At 41.2% G+C, this 19012-nt stretch overlaps 1 protein-coding gene across 1 annotated transcript; it reads right to left on the minus strand.

The window, feature by feature from the left end:
- On the minus strand, positions 6830–8037 carry LOC109950819. Its single transcript, XM_020570953.1, has 2 exons — positions 7585–8037; positions 6830–7417 (listed from the first exon to the last, which is right to left on the minus strand). The coding sequence occupies exons 1-2, from the start codon at positions 8035–8037 to the stop codon at positions 6830–6832; spliced, it is 1041 nt and encodes a 346-aa protein (XP_020426542.1).

Consider the following 19012-nt stretch of genomic DNA (forward strand, 5'->3'; position numbering starts at 1 on the left):
CTAATCTTTTGAACTATACAATACACCAACCACCCCATTTTACAACGAACTTCGTAGGAACCTGAATTGTCCGATTTCAAGGGCCAATCGATATCGGAATGAGTCCAAAACTTGGGGAACATCAAAATATTGTGGGAGGAGGCATTTCGTGGGTTTTGAGTGAAATACAATCCCTAGAACTATACAATACACCAACCACTCCATTTCAGAATGAACTTCGTACGAACCTGAATTGTTAAATTTCGTGGACCGATCGATTTCGGATTAAGTCCAAAACTTGGGGAACGTCATAATATTGTGGGAGGAGTCATTTGGTGGGTTTTGAGTGAAATCCAATCTCGAGAACTATACAATACACCAACCACCCCATTTCAGAACGAACTTCGTACGAACCTGAAGTGTCCGATTTCAAGGACCAATCGATATCGGATTGAGTGCAAAACTTGGGGAACATCAGAATATTGTGGGAGGAGTCATTTGGTGGGTTTTGAGTGAAATCCAATCTCTAGAACTATACAATACACCAACCACCCCATTTCAGAACGAACTTCGTACGAACCTGAATTGTCCGATTTCAAGGACCAATCGATATCGGATTGAGTCCTAAACTTGGGGAACATCATAATATTGTGGGAGGAGTCATTTGGAGGGTTTTGAGTGAAATCCAATCTCTAGAACTATACAATACACCAACCACTCTATTTCAGAACGAACTTCGTACGAACCTGAATTGACAAATTTCGTGGACCACTCGATATCGGATTGAGTCCAAAACATGGGGAACATCATAATATTGTGGGAGGAGTCATTTGGTGTTTTTTGAGTGAAATCTTATCTCTAGAACTATACAATACACCAACCACCCCATTTCAGAACGAACTTCGTACGAACCTGAATTGTCAAATTTCGTGGACCGATCGATATCGGATTGAGTCCAAAACTAGGGGAACGTCATAATATTGTGGGAGGAGTCATTTTGGTGGGTTTTGAGTGAAATCCAATCCCTAGAACTATACAATACACCAACCACTCCATTTCAGAACGAACTTCATACGAACCTGAATTGTCAAATTTCGTGGACCGATCGATATCGGATTGAGTCCAAAACTTAGGGAACGTCATAATATTGTGGAAGGAGTCATTTTGGTGGGTTTTGAGTGAAATCCAATCCCTATAACTATACAATACACCAACCACTCCATTTCAGAACGAACTTCGTACGAACCTGAATTTTCAAATTTCATGGACCGATCGATATCGGATTGAGTCCAAAACTTAGGGAACTCATAATATTGTGGGAGGAGTCATTTGGTGGGTTTTGAGTGAAATCCAATCTCTAGAACTATACAATACACCAACCACCCCATTTCAGAACGAACTTCGTACGAACCTGAATTGTCAAATTTCGTGGACCGATCGATATCGGATTGAGTCCAAAACTTGGGGAACGTCATAATATTGTGGGAGGAGTCATTTGGTGGGTTTTGAGTGAAATCCAATCTCTAGAACTATACAATACACCAACCACCCCATTTCAGAACGAACTTCGTACGAACCTGAATTGTCAAATTTCGTGGACCGATCGATATCGAATTGAGTCCAAAACTTGGAGAACATCATAATATTGTGGGTGTAGTCATTTGGTGGGTTTTGAGTGAAATCCGATCTCTAGAACTATACAATACACCAACCACCCCATTTTATGAACGAACTTCGTACGAACCTGAATTGTCCGATTTCTAGGACCAATCGATACCGGATTGAGTCCAAAAAGTTGGGGAACATAATAATATTGTGGGAGGAGTCATTTGGTGGGTTTTGAGTGAAATCCAATCTCTAGAACTATACAATTGATAAGGTCATAATTTCACACATTTGCATGCCTTCTTTGCTTAGTAATTTTGTTTAGTTTCTCTTTATTTTGAGTCTCTTACCTATGTTTGTGTGTTTTGTAGGTTAGGACAGCAAGGGGATCACATTTGATACAATTCATGCATATTAAGGGTTGATTGGCATAAGAGGAATGTGAGCTTATTGACAGAACCAATTTGGGCCACACTCCTTGTCAGTCCAAATTCGTGGGTCATCTTGCAGGCCTCATTTCAGCAACCTACACTGCTTGGATGAGGAGACATGCTTCACAGAAGTTGTTCCAATGGGTGTCTAGTATAACATATCCAAATTTCAGCCCAATTAATGATAGCTAGAGTCCTTAGCCTGTCAAACACTGAACCATGCTCTAGGAGGATTTTAATATGTAGCTGCCAGCTGTTGAGCCTTGTGCTCCGCACCTCCCTTGAGCCATGTGCCTCACTTCAGCATTATTTGACTTTGGACCTGACATGTTGAGCAAATTAGGGAGGCATTTCAGCTATGGAAGTCAAAAAGGAGCAAAACATGGCATGCTTAATTATGGGGATCTTGTCTGCACAAATCAAGGACCATTTTCCAGGAATTCTGGTAGGCTACACATGGGAGACAAATCAGTATGGGAAGTCAAAAAGATGAACAAAAGTCAAGCTTTCCATAAAGAAACCAAGAAAAGTCCACCAAAGCATTTATTGGGCAGCTGGAAAAGATGGCATTTATTGGGCAGCTTAGGCAATTGGGAGCAGCTAAGAGAGGTGTGTTTCACCAGCCAAAGGGGAGCACGAAATTGCACTCTATAAATAGAGAGTTGCACACTCATTCAAAGGAGGGTAGACACACACATTCACTTCATCCATACACACATTCAGATTCACCACAAAGAGAGAAGAGAGCTTGGAGCTGTCGAGGGAGCTTGGAGCTGTCCTGGGAACTTCCTTGCTGCCATCATCTAGTTCTTCTCCTGTCTTTATCCTATCTATGTATTTCTTATTTTCTGTATTCATAGTTATGTCTAACTAATCCATTTAGTTAGGGCTTAGGATGAAGCCCTAGTCATGAATATTCAATGTTATGGATGATTTTATGGTTAATTGATTTCCTTGCTTTTATTATCAAGTTGTTAATCTCCAGTTTATTATGTGCTTGATGTATGTTTTCTTGGAGTAGCTAACTAGGATTTTATGCATTTAGCACAGGTTGGGAAGGGGTTTAGATTCACCAATTCTACTCTCCTTTCACAAGCAACACTTGAATGGCCTAAGAATCATTCAAGGGGTTAATAACCATAGGTTGACTAGGACAGATACCATGTTCTAGGACTTGTGTGATTATCATATTCTCAAGGAGCTTAATGACTCTTGTATGCTTTATTCTAAGTAGATACCATGCTTAGGTTGCATATTAGAGATCACGTGTTGTGTGGATACCATGCATAATCACATGCCTTAGGAGAATCATGCATCCTGCACCTAGATACCATAGGCTTGTATGCGATGATCTATTGTTGATGAAGCTTGAGTCAATTTCTATGCATTCATAACTTGGATAGGAAAACTAGTGGTGGATTCCAAGGCTCTAACACCTTTCAATCATTGTTTCACAACTTGTTGATTGCTGCCAGTGTTTACTTTCGAGCACTTTCATTTCACTTTCTTGTTTTCATTTCAACAACAAAACCCCCAATTTCGAGTGCGTGTGTGGTGCTAGGATTCTGTCCTAGACCTTGAGTAATTAGCAAGAGGCATTGTTGAATTCGACCTTGCCTTTAGCTAGTTAGTCAGTTTCTTTGTTCTTTGTTTTTCTAGCATTCTAAGTAATTTAACTTGGAACCAAGTTACCATTCTCCGTGGGATCGACCTCGTATTTACATAAGCTATACTATAAACGGTTCGTGCACTTGCGAGAATTAAAGTTGCTGTTTTTAATAACTCATTTTAGTTGTTAAGAATAGGATCAACAACAATACACCAACCACCCCATTTATGAACGAACTTCGTACGAACCTGAATTGTCTGATTTCAAGGACCAATTGATATCGGATTGAGTCCAAAACTTGGGGAACATCGTAATATTGTGTGACAGGACCCGATCCGAATTCCACTTTGGAATTCGAACCAAGTCCTATGCGTGTCCGACACCTGGCGAATGTCGGGCACAAATAACCTTTTTACCCTTCCTGTTACAATTACTATTAAAACTTCCCTTAGACTCCTGCCGAAAATTCGGCAGAGTCTCCCCTGTATTTTGTCCAAACCAAAAAAATTTCACCTGTTAAACAAACAATAATCTTCACACCAACTGCCAGAATATGTCAGCCAAACATTCACCAGTTCTGGTTCTCCAGTCCACAAGATATCAGAGCAGTTACTAACTATTTACAAGAATTTAAGTATTTTACAACAAAATCCTACATTTCGTGGGTGGCGCGGGAGCTAGGAGTGGCCCGTGGTGGATTCCTGTGCACTTCTACTGCCTGGGGGCGAAAAAAAACAATTTGAAAGTGTGAGTGGACAAAAAATAACGTTCTCAAAACAATTTATAAACATAGTAACCCCCGTTGTAAAAATGAATAGGTATGTAAATCTAAAGTTCGACTGTATTCAAATACAAAGCGTTCAAATAAACATGTATATGTATACGTATCTATACAGATGTGAACACATGCACGAATATCGAGAAAACTGGTATAAAATGACTGAAAGCAATAATTACATAAAAGCACTGAAATTCTTTTAAAACTACCACCTAAATGTACCCCTGTAAATCCGTCAATTCCCCTGGCAGGTCTCGGCGACACACAGTCTATCCGAGCCGCAAACTAGCAGGATTCAGGGGACTATGGTCAGCCTGATCCGCCGACAGGTCTCGATGACACCAAGTCGACTCGAGCTGCTCTGGCAAGATATAGGGGACTGTAGTCAGCTTGATCCGCAATCCTGGCAGGTCTCGGGGACACAGAGTCAGCCGAGCCACAAATCCTGGCAGGTCTCGGGACACCAAGTCTGCCGAGCTGCAAATCCTGGCACTCACGGTCTGAGCGTCCCCGAAACTCGTGAGGCAATGTCAAGTGCACTGACAGAACTGTAAACAGACTGGATGTCCGTAGACATCGGTCCATCTGAGGGTAATCACCAAATAAAAATGGGTACGTGGTGGTTTTAAAAATAAATAACTTTAGGAAAATTTGATTAATAACTGTAATCTCGCATTATGCTGTTATCTCATTTGATTTAGACCTCAAACTCTGTTTCTATAACTTTTAGCATGTGACTGAGCAGCGTGAAATTATAGAAATATCACGGTACTAATCAAGCTCGGAAACTTTCAATAAAACTTATTCAAAATCAAATAATAAAATTCATGCATATAAACTTATTTATAAAAGCGTTTGTATAAACTTATTTATAGAAAATCATTTATGAAAGAAAGGTCCACTCACTGCTGGTCCGAGCTAGCTGGACCCTTTGAAGGTCCCTCCTGGGGTTCTGCTGATCCTCTGGTGCCTGATTACCCATAAAGATTAAATTCATAAAACTGCTCAATAAAAGAATTAAATTAAACACCCTGCCCCCGGCTCCTAGAAATTCGTGTACTCATTTTAAAGTCACTCCTATGCCCACTTTAGCCTTTCACACAATTAGAACGGCCTTGAAAGACCTGAAGCTGTTCCAAGCGATAAACTATCAGACCGGACGATTCGGAACCTCGTGGGGTCCACGATCTCCGATGGCCAATCTGGGATTCTCTAAAGGTTCCTTACAGAGAAAGACCCATGTCCTGCAAGTTTGGTCCGAAACGGACGGTCGGATTAGCCAAAATTGCATTATCGCTTAAAATCCAAACTCTAGCCCCAGGGTTCGCGATTTCGGAGTATCCGGGACTCTGATTCGCAATCCGTCAAATCCTACACGATCCTGAAATCATGTAGAATGACATATCTGAATTTGGGTGCGATCCAACGGCTCGACGACACTGCACCCAAGGATCGCGCAATATGGAAAATCTGTTTGGGGCTCAAACGGACTCCAAATCGAGATCCGGGAAATCCTACGCGCTCGAGACAACACGAGGATCGCAAAACTACTCAGAGTCACTTCACTACCCTCACCCACGCGCCGCCACACACGCGGGCAGTTTGGGTGTCTAAAGCGATACCGGGTTGCTGGAAAAACTCAAAACCGAGACTCCAAACTTCTATCCTAGGTAAAACACCCCATTTGGAGTCACTTTTGTTCTTGAACATACCCCCAAAAGTGGCCGGAAATGGCCGATCACAGTGGCCGAAGTTCGGCCGATTTTCAATTCGAAAATCGAGTGATCTAGAGGTAAAATCGATCAAAACCCAGCCAACCATTAGTTAGAGCATGAAAAATAGCTAAGAAACCATACCTTACTCAAACGATTTGGTTGAGAAACGAAGGAGAACGAAGGGTCTAAAAATCGGGTGAAAATCGGTTGGAAATCTCGATTTTCCGGCCAGTTCCGGTCGGCCCAAGGGCGGAGACGGGTCGGGAAAGGACGGCAGGGCCGAGGCGGTTCCGATGGTACCAACGCCGACGATCAAGACGGCCTGTGGTGGTGGCTGGAACGGCTGGAAGGGAGGAGGGGCGCGGCTGCACGCGACGGGAGGAGAGAGAGGAGAAAAGAGATAAAAATCTGACTTTTTCCAAATTACCATGTTGCCCTTCGCGGTATTTTGACCGTATTTTCTTCGTTACAACTCCGATTCGAGTCTACTCCGTGTCTACGGACTCGTTTCGCCGTGCTCTACGGGACGGCGTAAGCGGAATTGCCAAATTCCTTCTCAGTCAAAAAGTCAACTTTCTCCCTATTAAATAATGCGAGGGCAAAATCGTCTTTTTGCTAGAATAAATTAATGCTAATTTTTAGATATTTTGTTTTGGGTTATTACAATCTACCCCCCTTAAAGAAAATTTCGTCCTCGAAATTTACATACCTATTACTCGAAGAGGTAAGGGTACTGTTCCCGCATTTGGTCCTCAGGTTCCCATGTGGCCTCTTCCACAGTATGACTTCTACATAAGACCTTCACAAGTGGAATCTCCCTCGAACGCAAAACTTGCATCTTTCGATCTAAAATCTGAACTGGTTGCTCGACATAAGTCAAATCTTCTTGTAGCTCTATCGGTTGTTCCTCCAGCACATGAGAAGGATCCGGAATATACTTCCGAAGCATCGAGACATGGAACACGTCGTGCAACCGAGACAAATCCGGAGGTAAAGCAAGTCTATAAGCTACTGGACCTACACACTCCACATTCTCATAAGGTCCAATATAGCGAGGACTTAGTTTTCCTCGCCTTCCAAACCTTACTATGCCCTTCCAAGGCAATAATTTCAGGAACACCCAGTCTCCAACCTCAAACTGGAGGTCCCTTCTTTTGTTATCTGCATAGCTCTTTTGTCTGTCCTGAGCCGTTTTCAGTCTTTCTCGGATTAACTTCACTTGTTCCTTTGTCCGTTCGATGTCATCTGCCACTTCCAGTCGGTTCTCACCGACTTCATCCCAATAAAATGGAGTTCTACACTGTTTTCCATACAAGGCGTCAAATGGGGACATTCTGATACTTGCCTGGTAGCTGTTATTATATGCAAACTCCATAAGTGGCAATTTCTCGTCCCAGTCTTCTCAGAACTGTAGTGCACAAGCTCTCAACATATCTTCCAACGTCTGAATCGTCCTCTCCGACTGACCGTCTGTCTGAGGATGAAAAGCAGTACTGAACTGTAACTGGGTTCCAAAAGCTTCATGCAACTTTGTCCAAAATCGGGAGGTAAACCGTGGATCTCTATCAGAAGTGATAGAAACTGGCACCCATGAAGTCGTACTATCTCATCAATGAAGAGCTTGGCCAACTTATTTAACGTGTAGTTTGCTCTTACCGGTAAGAAATGAGCAGACTTCGTGAGTCGATCCACAATCACCCACACTCCATCGTGGTTATTCCGTGTTCGGGGAAGGTTGAACATGAAATCCATGGTCAGATGCTCCCACTTCCATTCAGGAATTGGGAATGGTTGTAACAGCCCAGAAGGTTTCTGTCGTTCTGCTTTCACATGCTGACAAATCAAGCACTTTCTTACATACTCTGCTATCTCCTTCTTCATGAAAGGCCACCAGTAGTGTTCCCTCAAAGTATGGTACATTTTAGTACTCCCAGGGCGCATGGCAAAAGCAGAGTTGTGGGCCTCTTCGAGGATTTCCCTCTTTAGAGCTTCATCATGAAAAACATACAATCTGGTGGGTTTTGAGTCCAATTTCAAGGACCAATCGATATCGGATTGAGCCCAAAAATTGGGGAACATCATAATATTGTGGGAGGAGTCATTTGGTGGGTTATGAGTGAAATACAATCCCTAGAACTATACAATACACCAACCACTCCATTTCAGAACGAACTTCGTACAAACCTGAATTGTCAAATTTCGTGGACCGATCGATATCGGATTGAGTCCAAAACTTGGGGAACATCATAATATTGTGGTAGGAGTCATTTGGTGGGTTTTGAGTGAAATCCAATCTCTACAACTATACAATACACCAACCACCCCATTTCAGAACGAACTTCGTACGAACCTGAATTGTCCGATTTCAAGGACCAATCGATATCGGATTGAGTCCAAAACTTGGGGAACATCATAATATTGTGGGAGGAGTCATTTGGTGGGTTTTGAGTGAAATACAATCCCTAGAACTATACAATACACCAACCAATCCATTTCAGAACGAACTTCGTACGAACCTGAATTGTCAAATTTCGTGGACCGATCGATATCGGATTGAGTCCAAAACTTGGGGAACGTCATAATATTGTGGGAGGAGTCATTTGGTGGGTTTTGAGTGAAATCCAATCCCTAGAACTATACAATACACCAACCACTCCATTTGAGAACGAACTTCGTACGAACCTGAATTGTCCGATTTCAAGCACCAATCGATATCGGATTGAGTCCAAAATTTGGGGAACATCATAATATTGTGGGACGAGTCATTTGGTGGGTTTTGAGTGAAATCCAATCTCTAGAACTATACAATACACCAACCACCCAATTTCAGAACGAACTTCGTACGAACCTGAACTGTCCGATTTGAAGGACCAATCGATATCGGATTAAGTCCAAAACTTGGGGAACATCATAATATTGTGGGAGGAGTCATTTGGTGGGTTTTTGAGTGAAATCCAATCTCTAGAACTATACAATACACCAACCACCCCATTTATGAACGAACTTCATACGAACCGGAATTGTCCGATTTCAAGGACCAATCGATATCGGGTTGAGTCCAAAACTTGGGGAACAAATATATGTGGGAGGAGTCATTTGGTGGCGTTTGAGAGAAATCCAATCTTAGAGCTATACAATACACCAACCACCCCATTTCAGAACGAACTTCGTACGAACCTGAATTGTCCGATTTCAAGGACCAATCTATATGGGATTGAGTCCAAAACTTGGGGAACATCATAATATTGTGGGAGGAGTCATTTGGTGGGTTTTGAGTGAAATACAATCTGTAGAACTGTACAATACACCAACCACTCCATTTCAGAACGAACTTCGTACGAACCTGAATTGTCAAATTTCGTGGACCGATCGATATCGGATTGAGTCGAAAACTTGGGGAACATCATAATATTGTGGGAGGAGTCATTTGGTGGGTTTTCAGTGAAATCCAATCTCTAGAACTAGACAATAGACCAACCACCCCATTTATGAACGAACTTCGTACGAACCTGAATTGTCTGATTTCAAGGACCAATCGATATCGGATTGAGTCCAAAACTTGGGGAACATAATAATATTGTGGGAGGAGTCATTTGGTGGGTTTTGAGAGAAATCCAATCTTTAGAACTATACAATACACCAACCACCCCATTTCAGAACGAACTTCGTACGAACCTGAACTGTCCGATTTGAAGGACCAATCGATATCGGATTAAGTCCAAAACATGGGGAACATCATAATATTGTGGGAGGAGTCATTTGGTGGGTTTTGAGTGAAATCTAATCTCTAGAACTATACAATAGACCAACCACCCCATTTATGAACGAACATCGTACGAACCTGAATTGTCTGATTTCAAGGACTAATCGATATCGGATTGAGTCCAAAACTTGGGGAACATAATAATATTGTGGGAGGAGTCATTTGGTGGGTTTTGAGAGAAATCCAATCTCTAGAACTATACAATACACCAACCACCCCATTTCAGAACGAACTTCGTACGAACCTGAATTGTCCGATTTCAAGCACCAATCGATATCGGATTGAGTCCAAAACTTGGGGAACATCATAATATTGTGGGAGGAGTCATTTGGGGGGTTTTGAGAGAAATCCAATCTCTAGAACTATACAATACACCAACCACCCCATTTATGAACGAACTTCCTACGAATCTGAATTGTCCGATTTCAAGGACCAATCGATATGGGATTGAGTCCAAAACTTGGGGAACATCACAATATTGTGGGAGGAGTCATTTGGTGGGTTTTGAGTGAAATCCAATCTCTAGAACTATACAATACACCAACCACCCCATTTCAGAACGAACTTCGTACGAACCTGAATTGTCCGAATTCAAGGACCAATCGATATCGGAATAAGTCCAAAACTTTTGGAACATCATAATATTGTGGGAGGAGTCATTTGGTGGGTTTTGAGTGAAATCCAATCTCTAGAACTATACAATACACCAACCACCCCATTTCAGAACGAACTTCGTACGAACCTGAATTGTCCGATTTCAAGGACCAATCGATATCGGATTTAAGTCCAAAACTGGGGAAACATCATAATATTGTGGGAGGAGACATTTGGTGGGTTTAGAGTGAAATCCAATCTCTAGAACTATACAATACACCAACCACCCCATTTATGAACGAACTTCGTACGAACCTGAATTGTCCGATTTCAAGGACCAATCTATATGGGATTGAGTCCAAAACTTGGGGAACATCATAATATTGTGGGAGGAGTCATTTGGTGGGTTTTGAGTGAAATACAATCTGTAGAACTGTACAATACACCAACCACTCCATTTCAGAACGAACTTCGTACGAACCTGAATTGTCAAATTTCGTGGACCGATCGATATCGGATTGAGTTGAAAACTTGGGGAACATCATAATATTGTGGGAGGAGTCATTTGGTGGGTTTTCAGTGAAATCCAATCTCTAGAACTATACAATACACCAACCACCCCATTTCAGAACGAACTTCGTACGAACCTGAATTGTCCGATTTCAAGGACCAATCGATATGGGATTGAGTCCAAAAATTTGGGAACATCATAATATTGAGGGAGGAGTCATTTGGTGGGATTTGAGTGAAATACAATCCCTAGAACTATACAATACACCAACCACTCCATTTCAGAACAAACTTCGTACGAACCTGAATTGTCAAATTTCGTGGACCGATCGATATCGGATTGAGTCCAAAACTTATGGAAGATCATAATATTGTGGGGGGAGTCATTTGGTGGGTTTTGAGTGAAATCCAATCCCTAGAACTATACAATACACCAACCACTCCATTTCACAACGAACTTCGTACGAACCTGAATTGTCAAATTTGGTGGACCGATGGATATCGGATTGAGTACAAAACTTGGGGAATGTCATAATATTGTGGGAGGAGTCATTTGGTGGGTTTTGAGTGAAATCCAATCCCTAGAACTATACAATACACCAGCCACTCCATTTCAGAACGAACTTCGTACGAACCTGAATTGTCAAATTTGGTGGACCGATCGATATCGGATTGAGTACAAAGCTTGGGGAACGTCATAATATTGTGGGGGGAGTCATTTTGTGGGGTTTTGAGTGAAATCCAATCCCTAGAACTATACAACACACCAACCACCCCATTTCAGAACGAACTTCGTACGAACCTGAATTGTCCGATTTCAAGGAACAATCGATATCGGATTGAGTCCAGAACTTGGTGAACATCATAATATTGTGGGGGGAGTCATTTGGTGGGTTTTGAGTGAAATCCAATCCCTAGAACTATACAATACACCAACCACTCCATTTCAGAACGAACTTCGTACGAACCTGAATTGTCAAATTTGGTGGACCGATCGATATCGGATTGAGTACAAAGCTTGGGGAACGTCATAATATTGTGGGGGGAGTCATTTGGTGGGTTTTGAGTGAAATCCAATCCCTAGAACTATACAATACACCAACCACCCCATTTATGAACGAACTTCGTACGAACCTGAATTGTCCGATTTCAAGGACCAATCGATATGGGATTGAGTCCAAAACTTGGGGAACATCATAATATTGTGGGAGGCGTCATTTGGTGGGTTTTGAGTGAAATCCAATCTCTAGAACTATACAATACACCAACCACCCCATTTATGAACGAACTTCGTAGGAACCTGAATTTTCCGATTTCAAGGACCAATCGATATCGAATTGAGTCCAAAACTTGGGGAACATCATAATATTGTGGTAGTTGTCATTTGGTGGGTTTTGAGTGAAATCCAATCCCTAGAACTATACAATATAATAACCGCTCTATTTCAAAACGAACTTCGTACGAACCTGAATTGTCAGATTTCGAGGACCAATCGATATCGGATTGAGTCCAAAACTTGGGGAATATCATAATATTGTGGAAGGAGTCATTTGGTGGGTTTTGAGTGAAATCCAATCCCCAGAACTATAAAATACACCAACCACTCCATTTCAGAACGAACTTCATACGAACTTGAATTCTCTGATTTCATGGACCAATCGATATCGGATTGAGTCCAAAACTTGGGGAACATCATAATATTGTGGGAGGAGTCATTTGGAGGCTTTTGGGTGAAATCCAATCCCTACAACTATACAATACACCAACCACTCCACTTCAGAATGACCTTCATACAAACTTGAATTGTCCGATTTCATTGACCAATCGATATCGGATTGAGTCCAAAACCTGGGGAACATCATAATATTGTGGGAAGAGGCATTTGGTGGGTTTTGAGTAAAATACAATCCCTAGAACTATACAGTACACCAACCACTCCATTTCCGAACGAACTTCGTACGAACCTGAATTGTCAAATTTCGTGGACCGATCGATATCGGATTGAGTCCAAAACTTGAGGAACATCATACTATTGTGGGAGGAGTCATTTGGTGTTATTTTGAGTGAAATCCAATCTCTAGAACTGTACAATACACCAACCACCCCATTTCAGAACGAACTTCGTACGAACCTGAATTTTTCGATTTCAAGGACCAATCGATATCGGATTGAGTCCAAAACTTGGGGAACATCATAATATTGTGGGAGTTGTCATTTGGTGGGTTTTGAGTGAAATCCAATCCCTAGAACTATACAATACACCAACCACTCCATTTCAAAACGAACTTCGTACGAACTTGAATTCTCTGATTTCATGGACCAATCGATATCCGATTGAGTCCAAAACTTCGGGAACAAAATAATATTGTGGGAGTTGTCATTTGGTGGGTTTGGAATGAAATCCAACTCTAGAAGCATGCAATACACCAACCACTCCATTTCCGAACACAGTTTGCACGCACCGGAATTGGCCGATTTCGTGGACCAATCGATATCGGATTAAGTACAGAACTTGGGGAACATCGTAATATTGTGGGAGGATTAATTTAGTGGGTTTTGAGTGAAATCCAATCTCTAGAACTATGCAATACACCGACAACTATATTTCAAAACGAACTTCATACGAACCTGAATTGTCCTATTTCATGGACCAATCGGTATCGGATTGAGTCCTAAACTTGGGGAACATCATAATATAGTAGGAGGAGTCAGTTGGTGGGTTTTGAGTGAAATCCAATCCCTAGAACAATGCAATACACCTACCACTCCATTTCAGAATGAACTTCGTACGAACCAGAATTGTTCAATTTCAGGGACCAATAGATATCGGATTGAGTCCAAAATTTGGGGAACATCCTAATATGATGGGATGAGTCATTTGGTGGGTTTTGAGTGAATTCCAATCTCTTGAACTATGCAATACACCGACCACTCCATTTCGGAACGAAGTTCGTAAGAACCTAAATTGTCCAATATCTTGGACCAATCGATATCGGATTGAGTCCAAAACATGGGGAACGTCATAATTTTGTGGGAGGAGTCATTTGGTGGGTTTTGAGTGAAATCCAATCCCTAGAATTATACAATACATCAGCCACTCCATTTCAGAATGAACTTCGTACGAACCTGAATTGTCTGATTTCATGGACCAATCGACATCGGATTGAGTCCAAAACTTGGGGAACATCATAATACGGTGGGAGGGGTCATTGGTGGGTTTTGAGCGAAATCCAATCTCTAGAATCCTGCAATACACCGACAAATCCATTTCAGAACTAACTTAGTACGAACCTGAATTGTCCAATTTCATAGACCAATGTATATCGGATTGAGTCCAAAACTTCTGGAACATCATAATGTCGAGGGAGGAGTCATTTGGTGTGTTTTATGCGAAATTCAGTCTCTAGAACTTTGCAATACACCAACTACTACATTTAAGAACGAACTTTGTACGAACTTGAATTGTTCGATTTCATGATCAATAGATATCGGATTGGGTCCAAACCCTGGGGAATATCATAATATGGTGGGAGGAGTCATTTAGTGGGTTTTGAGTGAAATCCAATATCCAGAACTATGCAATACGCCGACAACTGTATTTCAAATCGATTCATATGAACCTTAATTGTCCTATTTCATGGACCAATTGAGGTCGGATTGATTCCAAAATTTGGGGAACATCATAATATACTAGAGGAGTCATTTGGTAGATTTTATGCGAAATCCAGTCCCTAGAACTTTGCAATACACCAACTACTACATTTCAGAACGAACTTTGTACGAACCTGAGTTGTTCGATTTCATGGACGAATCGATATCGGATTGGGTCCAAACCGTGGGGAATATCATAACATGGTGGGAGGAGTAATTTAGTGGGTTTTGAGTGAAATCCAATCTCTAGAACTATGCAATACACCGACAACTCTATTTCAAAACGAACTTCATACGAACGAACTTGAATTGTCTTATTTCATGGACCAATCGATATCGGATTGAGTCCAAAACTTGTGGAGCATCATAATATAGTGGGAGGAGTCATTTGGGGTTTTGAGTGAAATCTCATCTCTAGAACTATGCAATACACCAACCACTCCTTTTCGAAACGAACTTTGTACAAACATGAATTGTTCGATTTCATAGACGAATCGATATCAGATTTAGTCCAAAACTAGGGGAACATCATATTATTATGGGAGGAGTCATTTGGTGGGTTTTGAGCGAAATCCAATCTCTAGAAGTATGCAATACATGCACAACTCCATTCAAAACTAACTTAGTACGAACTTGAATTGTCACATGTCATGGACCAACGTATGTCGGATTGAGTCCAGAACTTGGGGAACATCATAATGTTGAGGGAGGAGTCATTTGGTGGGTTTTATGTGAAATCCAGTCTCTAGAACTTTGCATTACACCGACTACCATATTTCTGAATGAACTTCGTACGAACCTGAATTGTCCAATTTCATGGACCAGTCAATATCGGATTGAGTCCAAAACTTGGGGAACGTCATAATATAGTGGGAGGATTAATTTGGTGAGTTTTGAGTGAAATCCAATGGCTAAAACTATGCAATACACCAACCATGGCATTTCAAAACGAACTTCGTACGAACTGGAATTGTCCGATTTCATGGACCAATCGATATCGGATCAAGCCTAAAACTTGAGGAACATCGTAATATGGTGGGCGGAGTCATATGGTTAGTTTTGAGTGAAATCCAAGGGCTAAAACTACGCAATACACCAACCACTCCATTTCAGAACGAACTTCGTACGAACCGGAATTGTCCAATTTCATGGACCAATTGATATCGGATTGAGTCCAAAACTTGGGGAACATCATAATATGGTGGGAGGAGTCATTTGGTGGGTTTTGAGTGAAATCCAATGTCTAGAAATATGCAATACACCAAGAACCCGATTTCAGAAGTAGCTTAGTACGAACCTAAATGTTCCAATTTCATGGACTAGTGAATATCGGATTGAGTCCAAAACTTGGGGAACATCATAATCTTGTGGGAGGTGTCATTTGCTGGATTTTGAGTGAAATCCAATCTCTAGAACTATACAATACACCAACCACTCCATTTCAGAACGAACTTCGTACGAACCTGAATTGTCCAATTTCATAGACCAATCGATATTGGATTGAGTCCAGAGCATGGGGAACATCATAATATTGTGGGGGGAGTCATATGGTGAGTTTTGAGAGAAATTCAATTTTTAAAACTAAGAAACACACCAACCACTCCATTTCATAACAAACGTCATACTAACATGAATAGTCTAATTTCTTGGACCAATCGATATCGGATTGAGCCCAAAATTTGGGGAGAATCATAATATTGTAGGAGGAGTCGTTTGGTGAATTTTGAGTCAAATTCAGTTGCAATACACCAACCACTACATTTCAGAACGAGCTTCGTACGAAACTGAATTGCGCATTTTCATTGAACAACTGATATCGGATTGAGTCCAAAACTTGGGGACCATCGTAGTATGGTGGGAGGCGTCATTTGGTGAGGTTTCAGCGAAAACTAATTGTAAAACTACGAAATACACCAACCACCCCCATAGAGAACGAACTTCATACGAACATGAATAGTCCAATTTCTTGGACCAATAGATATCGGATTGGGCCCAAAACTTGGGGAACATCATAATATGGTGGGAGTAGTGATTTGGTCAGTTTTGAGTGAAATCTAATTGCAAAACTATGAAATAAACCAACCACCCCATTAGAGAACAAACTTCGTACGAACATGAATAGTCCAATTTCTGGGACCAATAGATATCGAACTGAGCCCAAACTTGGGGAACATCATAATATGGTGGGAGAAGTCATTTGGTGAGTTTTGAGTGAAATTCAGTTGCAAAAACTATGCAATACACCAACCACTCCATTACAGAACGAGCTTTGTACGAACAAGAATTGCCCAGTTTCTTGGACCAATCGATATCGGATTGAGTCCAAAACTTGGGGAACATCGTAATATGGTGGGAGGAGTCATTTGGTGGATTTTGAGTGAAATCCAATATCTAGAAATATGCAATACACCAAGAACTCCATTTCAGAACTAACTTAGTACGAACCTGCATTGTCCAATTTCATGGACCAGTGAATATCGGATTGAGTCCAAAACTTGGGGAACATCACAATGTTGTGGGAGGAGTCATTTTCTGTATTTTGAGTGAAATCCAATGGCTAAAACTACGCAATACACCAACCACTCCATTTCATAACGAACTTTGTACGGACACGAATTGTCCAATTTCGTGGACCAATCGATATCGAATTTTGTCCAAAACTTGGGGAACGTCGTAATATATGGGAGGAATCATTTGGTAGGTTTTGAGTGAAATCCAATCCCTAGAACTATGCAATACACGAACCACTCCATTTTAGAACGAACTTCGTGCGAACATGAATTTTGAAATTTCATGGACCAATCGATATCGGATTGAGTCCAGAACTTGGGGAACATCTTAATATGGTGGGAGGAGTCATTTAGTGGGTTTTGAGTGAAATCCAATATCTAGAACTATGCAATACACCGACAACTGTATTTCAAAACGAACTTCATATGAACCTGAAGTGTCCTATTTCATGGACCAATCGATATCGGATTGATTCCAAAACTTGGGGAACATCATAATATACTAGGAGGAGTCATTTGGGCGGTTTTGAGTGAAATCCAATCTTTAGAACTATGCAATACACCAACCACTTCATTTCAGAACGAACTTCGTACGAACCGTAATTGTCCAATTTCATGGACCAGTCGATCTCGGATTGAATCCAAAACTTGGTGAACATCAACATGTCGTGGGAGGAGTCATTTTGAGAGTTTTGAGTGCAATTCAATGGCTAAGACAATGCAATACACCAACAACTCCATTTCAGAACTAACTTAGTACGGGCCTGAATTGTCCAATTTCATGGACCAATGGATATCGGATTGAGTCCAAAAGTTGGGGAACGTCATAATATTGTGGCAGGAGTCATTTGGTGGGTTTTGAGTGAAATCCAATCTTTAGAACTATACAATACACCAACGACTCCATTACAGAACGAACTTTGTACGAATCTTAATTGTCCAATTTCATGGACCAATCGATATCGGATCGAGTCCAAAACTTGGGGAACACCATAATATGGTGGGAGGAGTCATTTGGTGAGTTTTGAGTGAAATCCAATTGCCAAAACTATGCAATACACAACCACTTCCTTAGAGAACGAACTTCATACGAACATGAATAGTCCGATTTCAAGGAGCAATCGATATCGGATTGAGTCCAAAACTTGGGGGACATCATAATATGCTGGGAGTAGTCATTTGGTGAGTATTGCGTGAAATTCAATGACTAAAACTATGCAATACACCAACCACTCCATTTCAGAATGAACTTCGTACGAACCTGAATAATCCGATTTCATGGACCAGTCGATATCTGATCCAGTCCAAAACTTGGGGAACAACGTAATATAGTGGGACTAGTCATTTGGTGAGTTTTAGGAGAAATCCAATGGCTAAAACAATACAATACACCAACCACTACATTTCAGCACCACCTTAGTACGAACCTGAATTGTCCGATTTCATGGACCAATTGATATCGGATTGAGTCCAAAACTTGGGGACATCATAATGTGGTGGGAGAAGTCATTTGGTGCGTTTTGAGTGAAATCCAATTTCCAAAACTCTGCAATACACCACCATTCCATTAGAGAACGAACTTCGTACGAACAAGAATAGTCCGATTTCAGGTACCAATCGATATCGGATTGAGTCCAAAACTTGGGGAAAATCATAATATGGCCGGAGGAGTCATTTGGTGAGTATTGAGTGAAATCCCATCGCTAAAACCATGCAATACACCAACCACTCCATTTCATAACGAACTTCGTACGAACCTTAATTGTCCGATTTCGTGGACCAATCGATATCGGACTGAGTCCAAAACTTGGGGAACATTATAATAGGTGGGAGGAGTCATTTGGTGAGTTTTGGGTGAAATCCAATG

Source organism: Prunus persica, chromosome G8, assembly GCF_000346465.2.
Source record: "Prunus persica cultivar Lovell chromosome G8, Prunus_persica_NCBIv2, whole genome shotgun sequence".
NCBI classification, from domain to species: domain Eukaryota; kingdom Viridiplantae; phylum Streptophyta; class Magnoliopsida; order Rosales; family Rosaceae; genus Prunus; species Prunus persica.

Coding starts and splice junctions, on each gene's coding strand:
- LOC109950819 (XM_020570953.1), bottom strand. CDS start 8,037: ATGTACCATACTTTGAGGGAACACTACTGGTGGCCTTTCATGAAGAAG. Junction 7,418..7,584: donor TTTTCATCCTCAGACAGACG/GTCAGTCGGAGA, acceptor TATGGAAAACAG/TGTAGAACTCCATTTTATTG.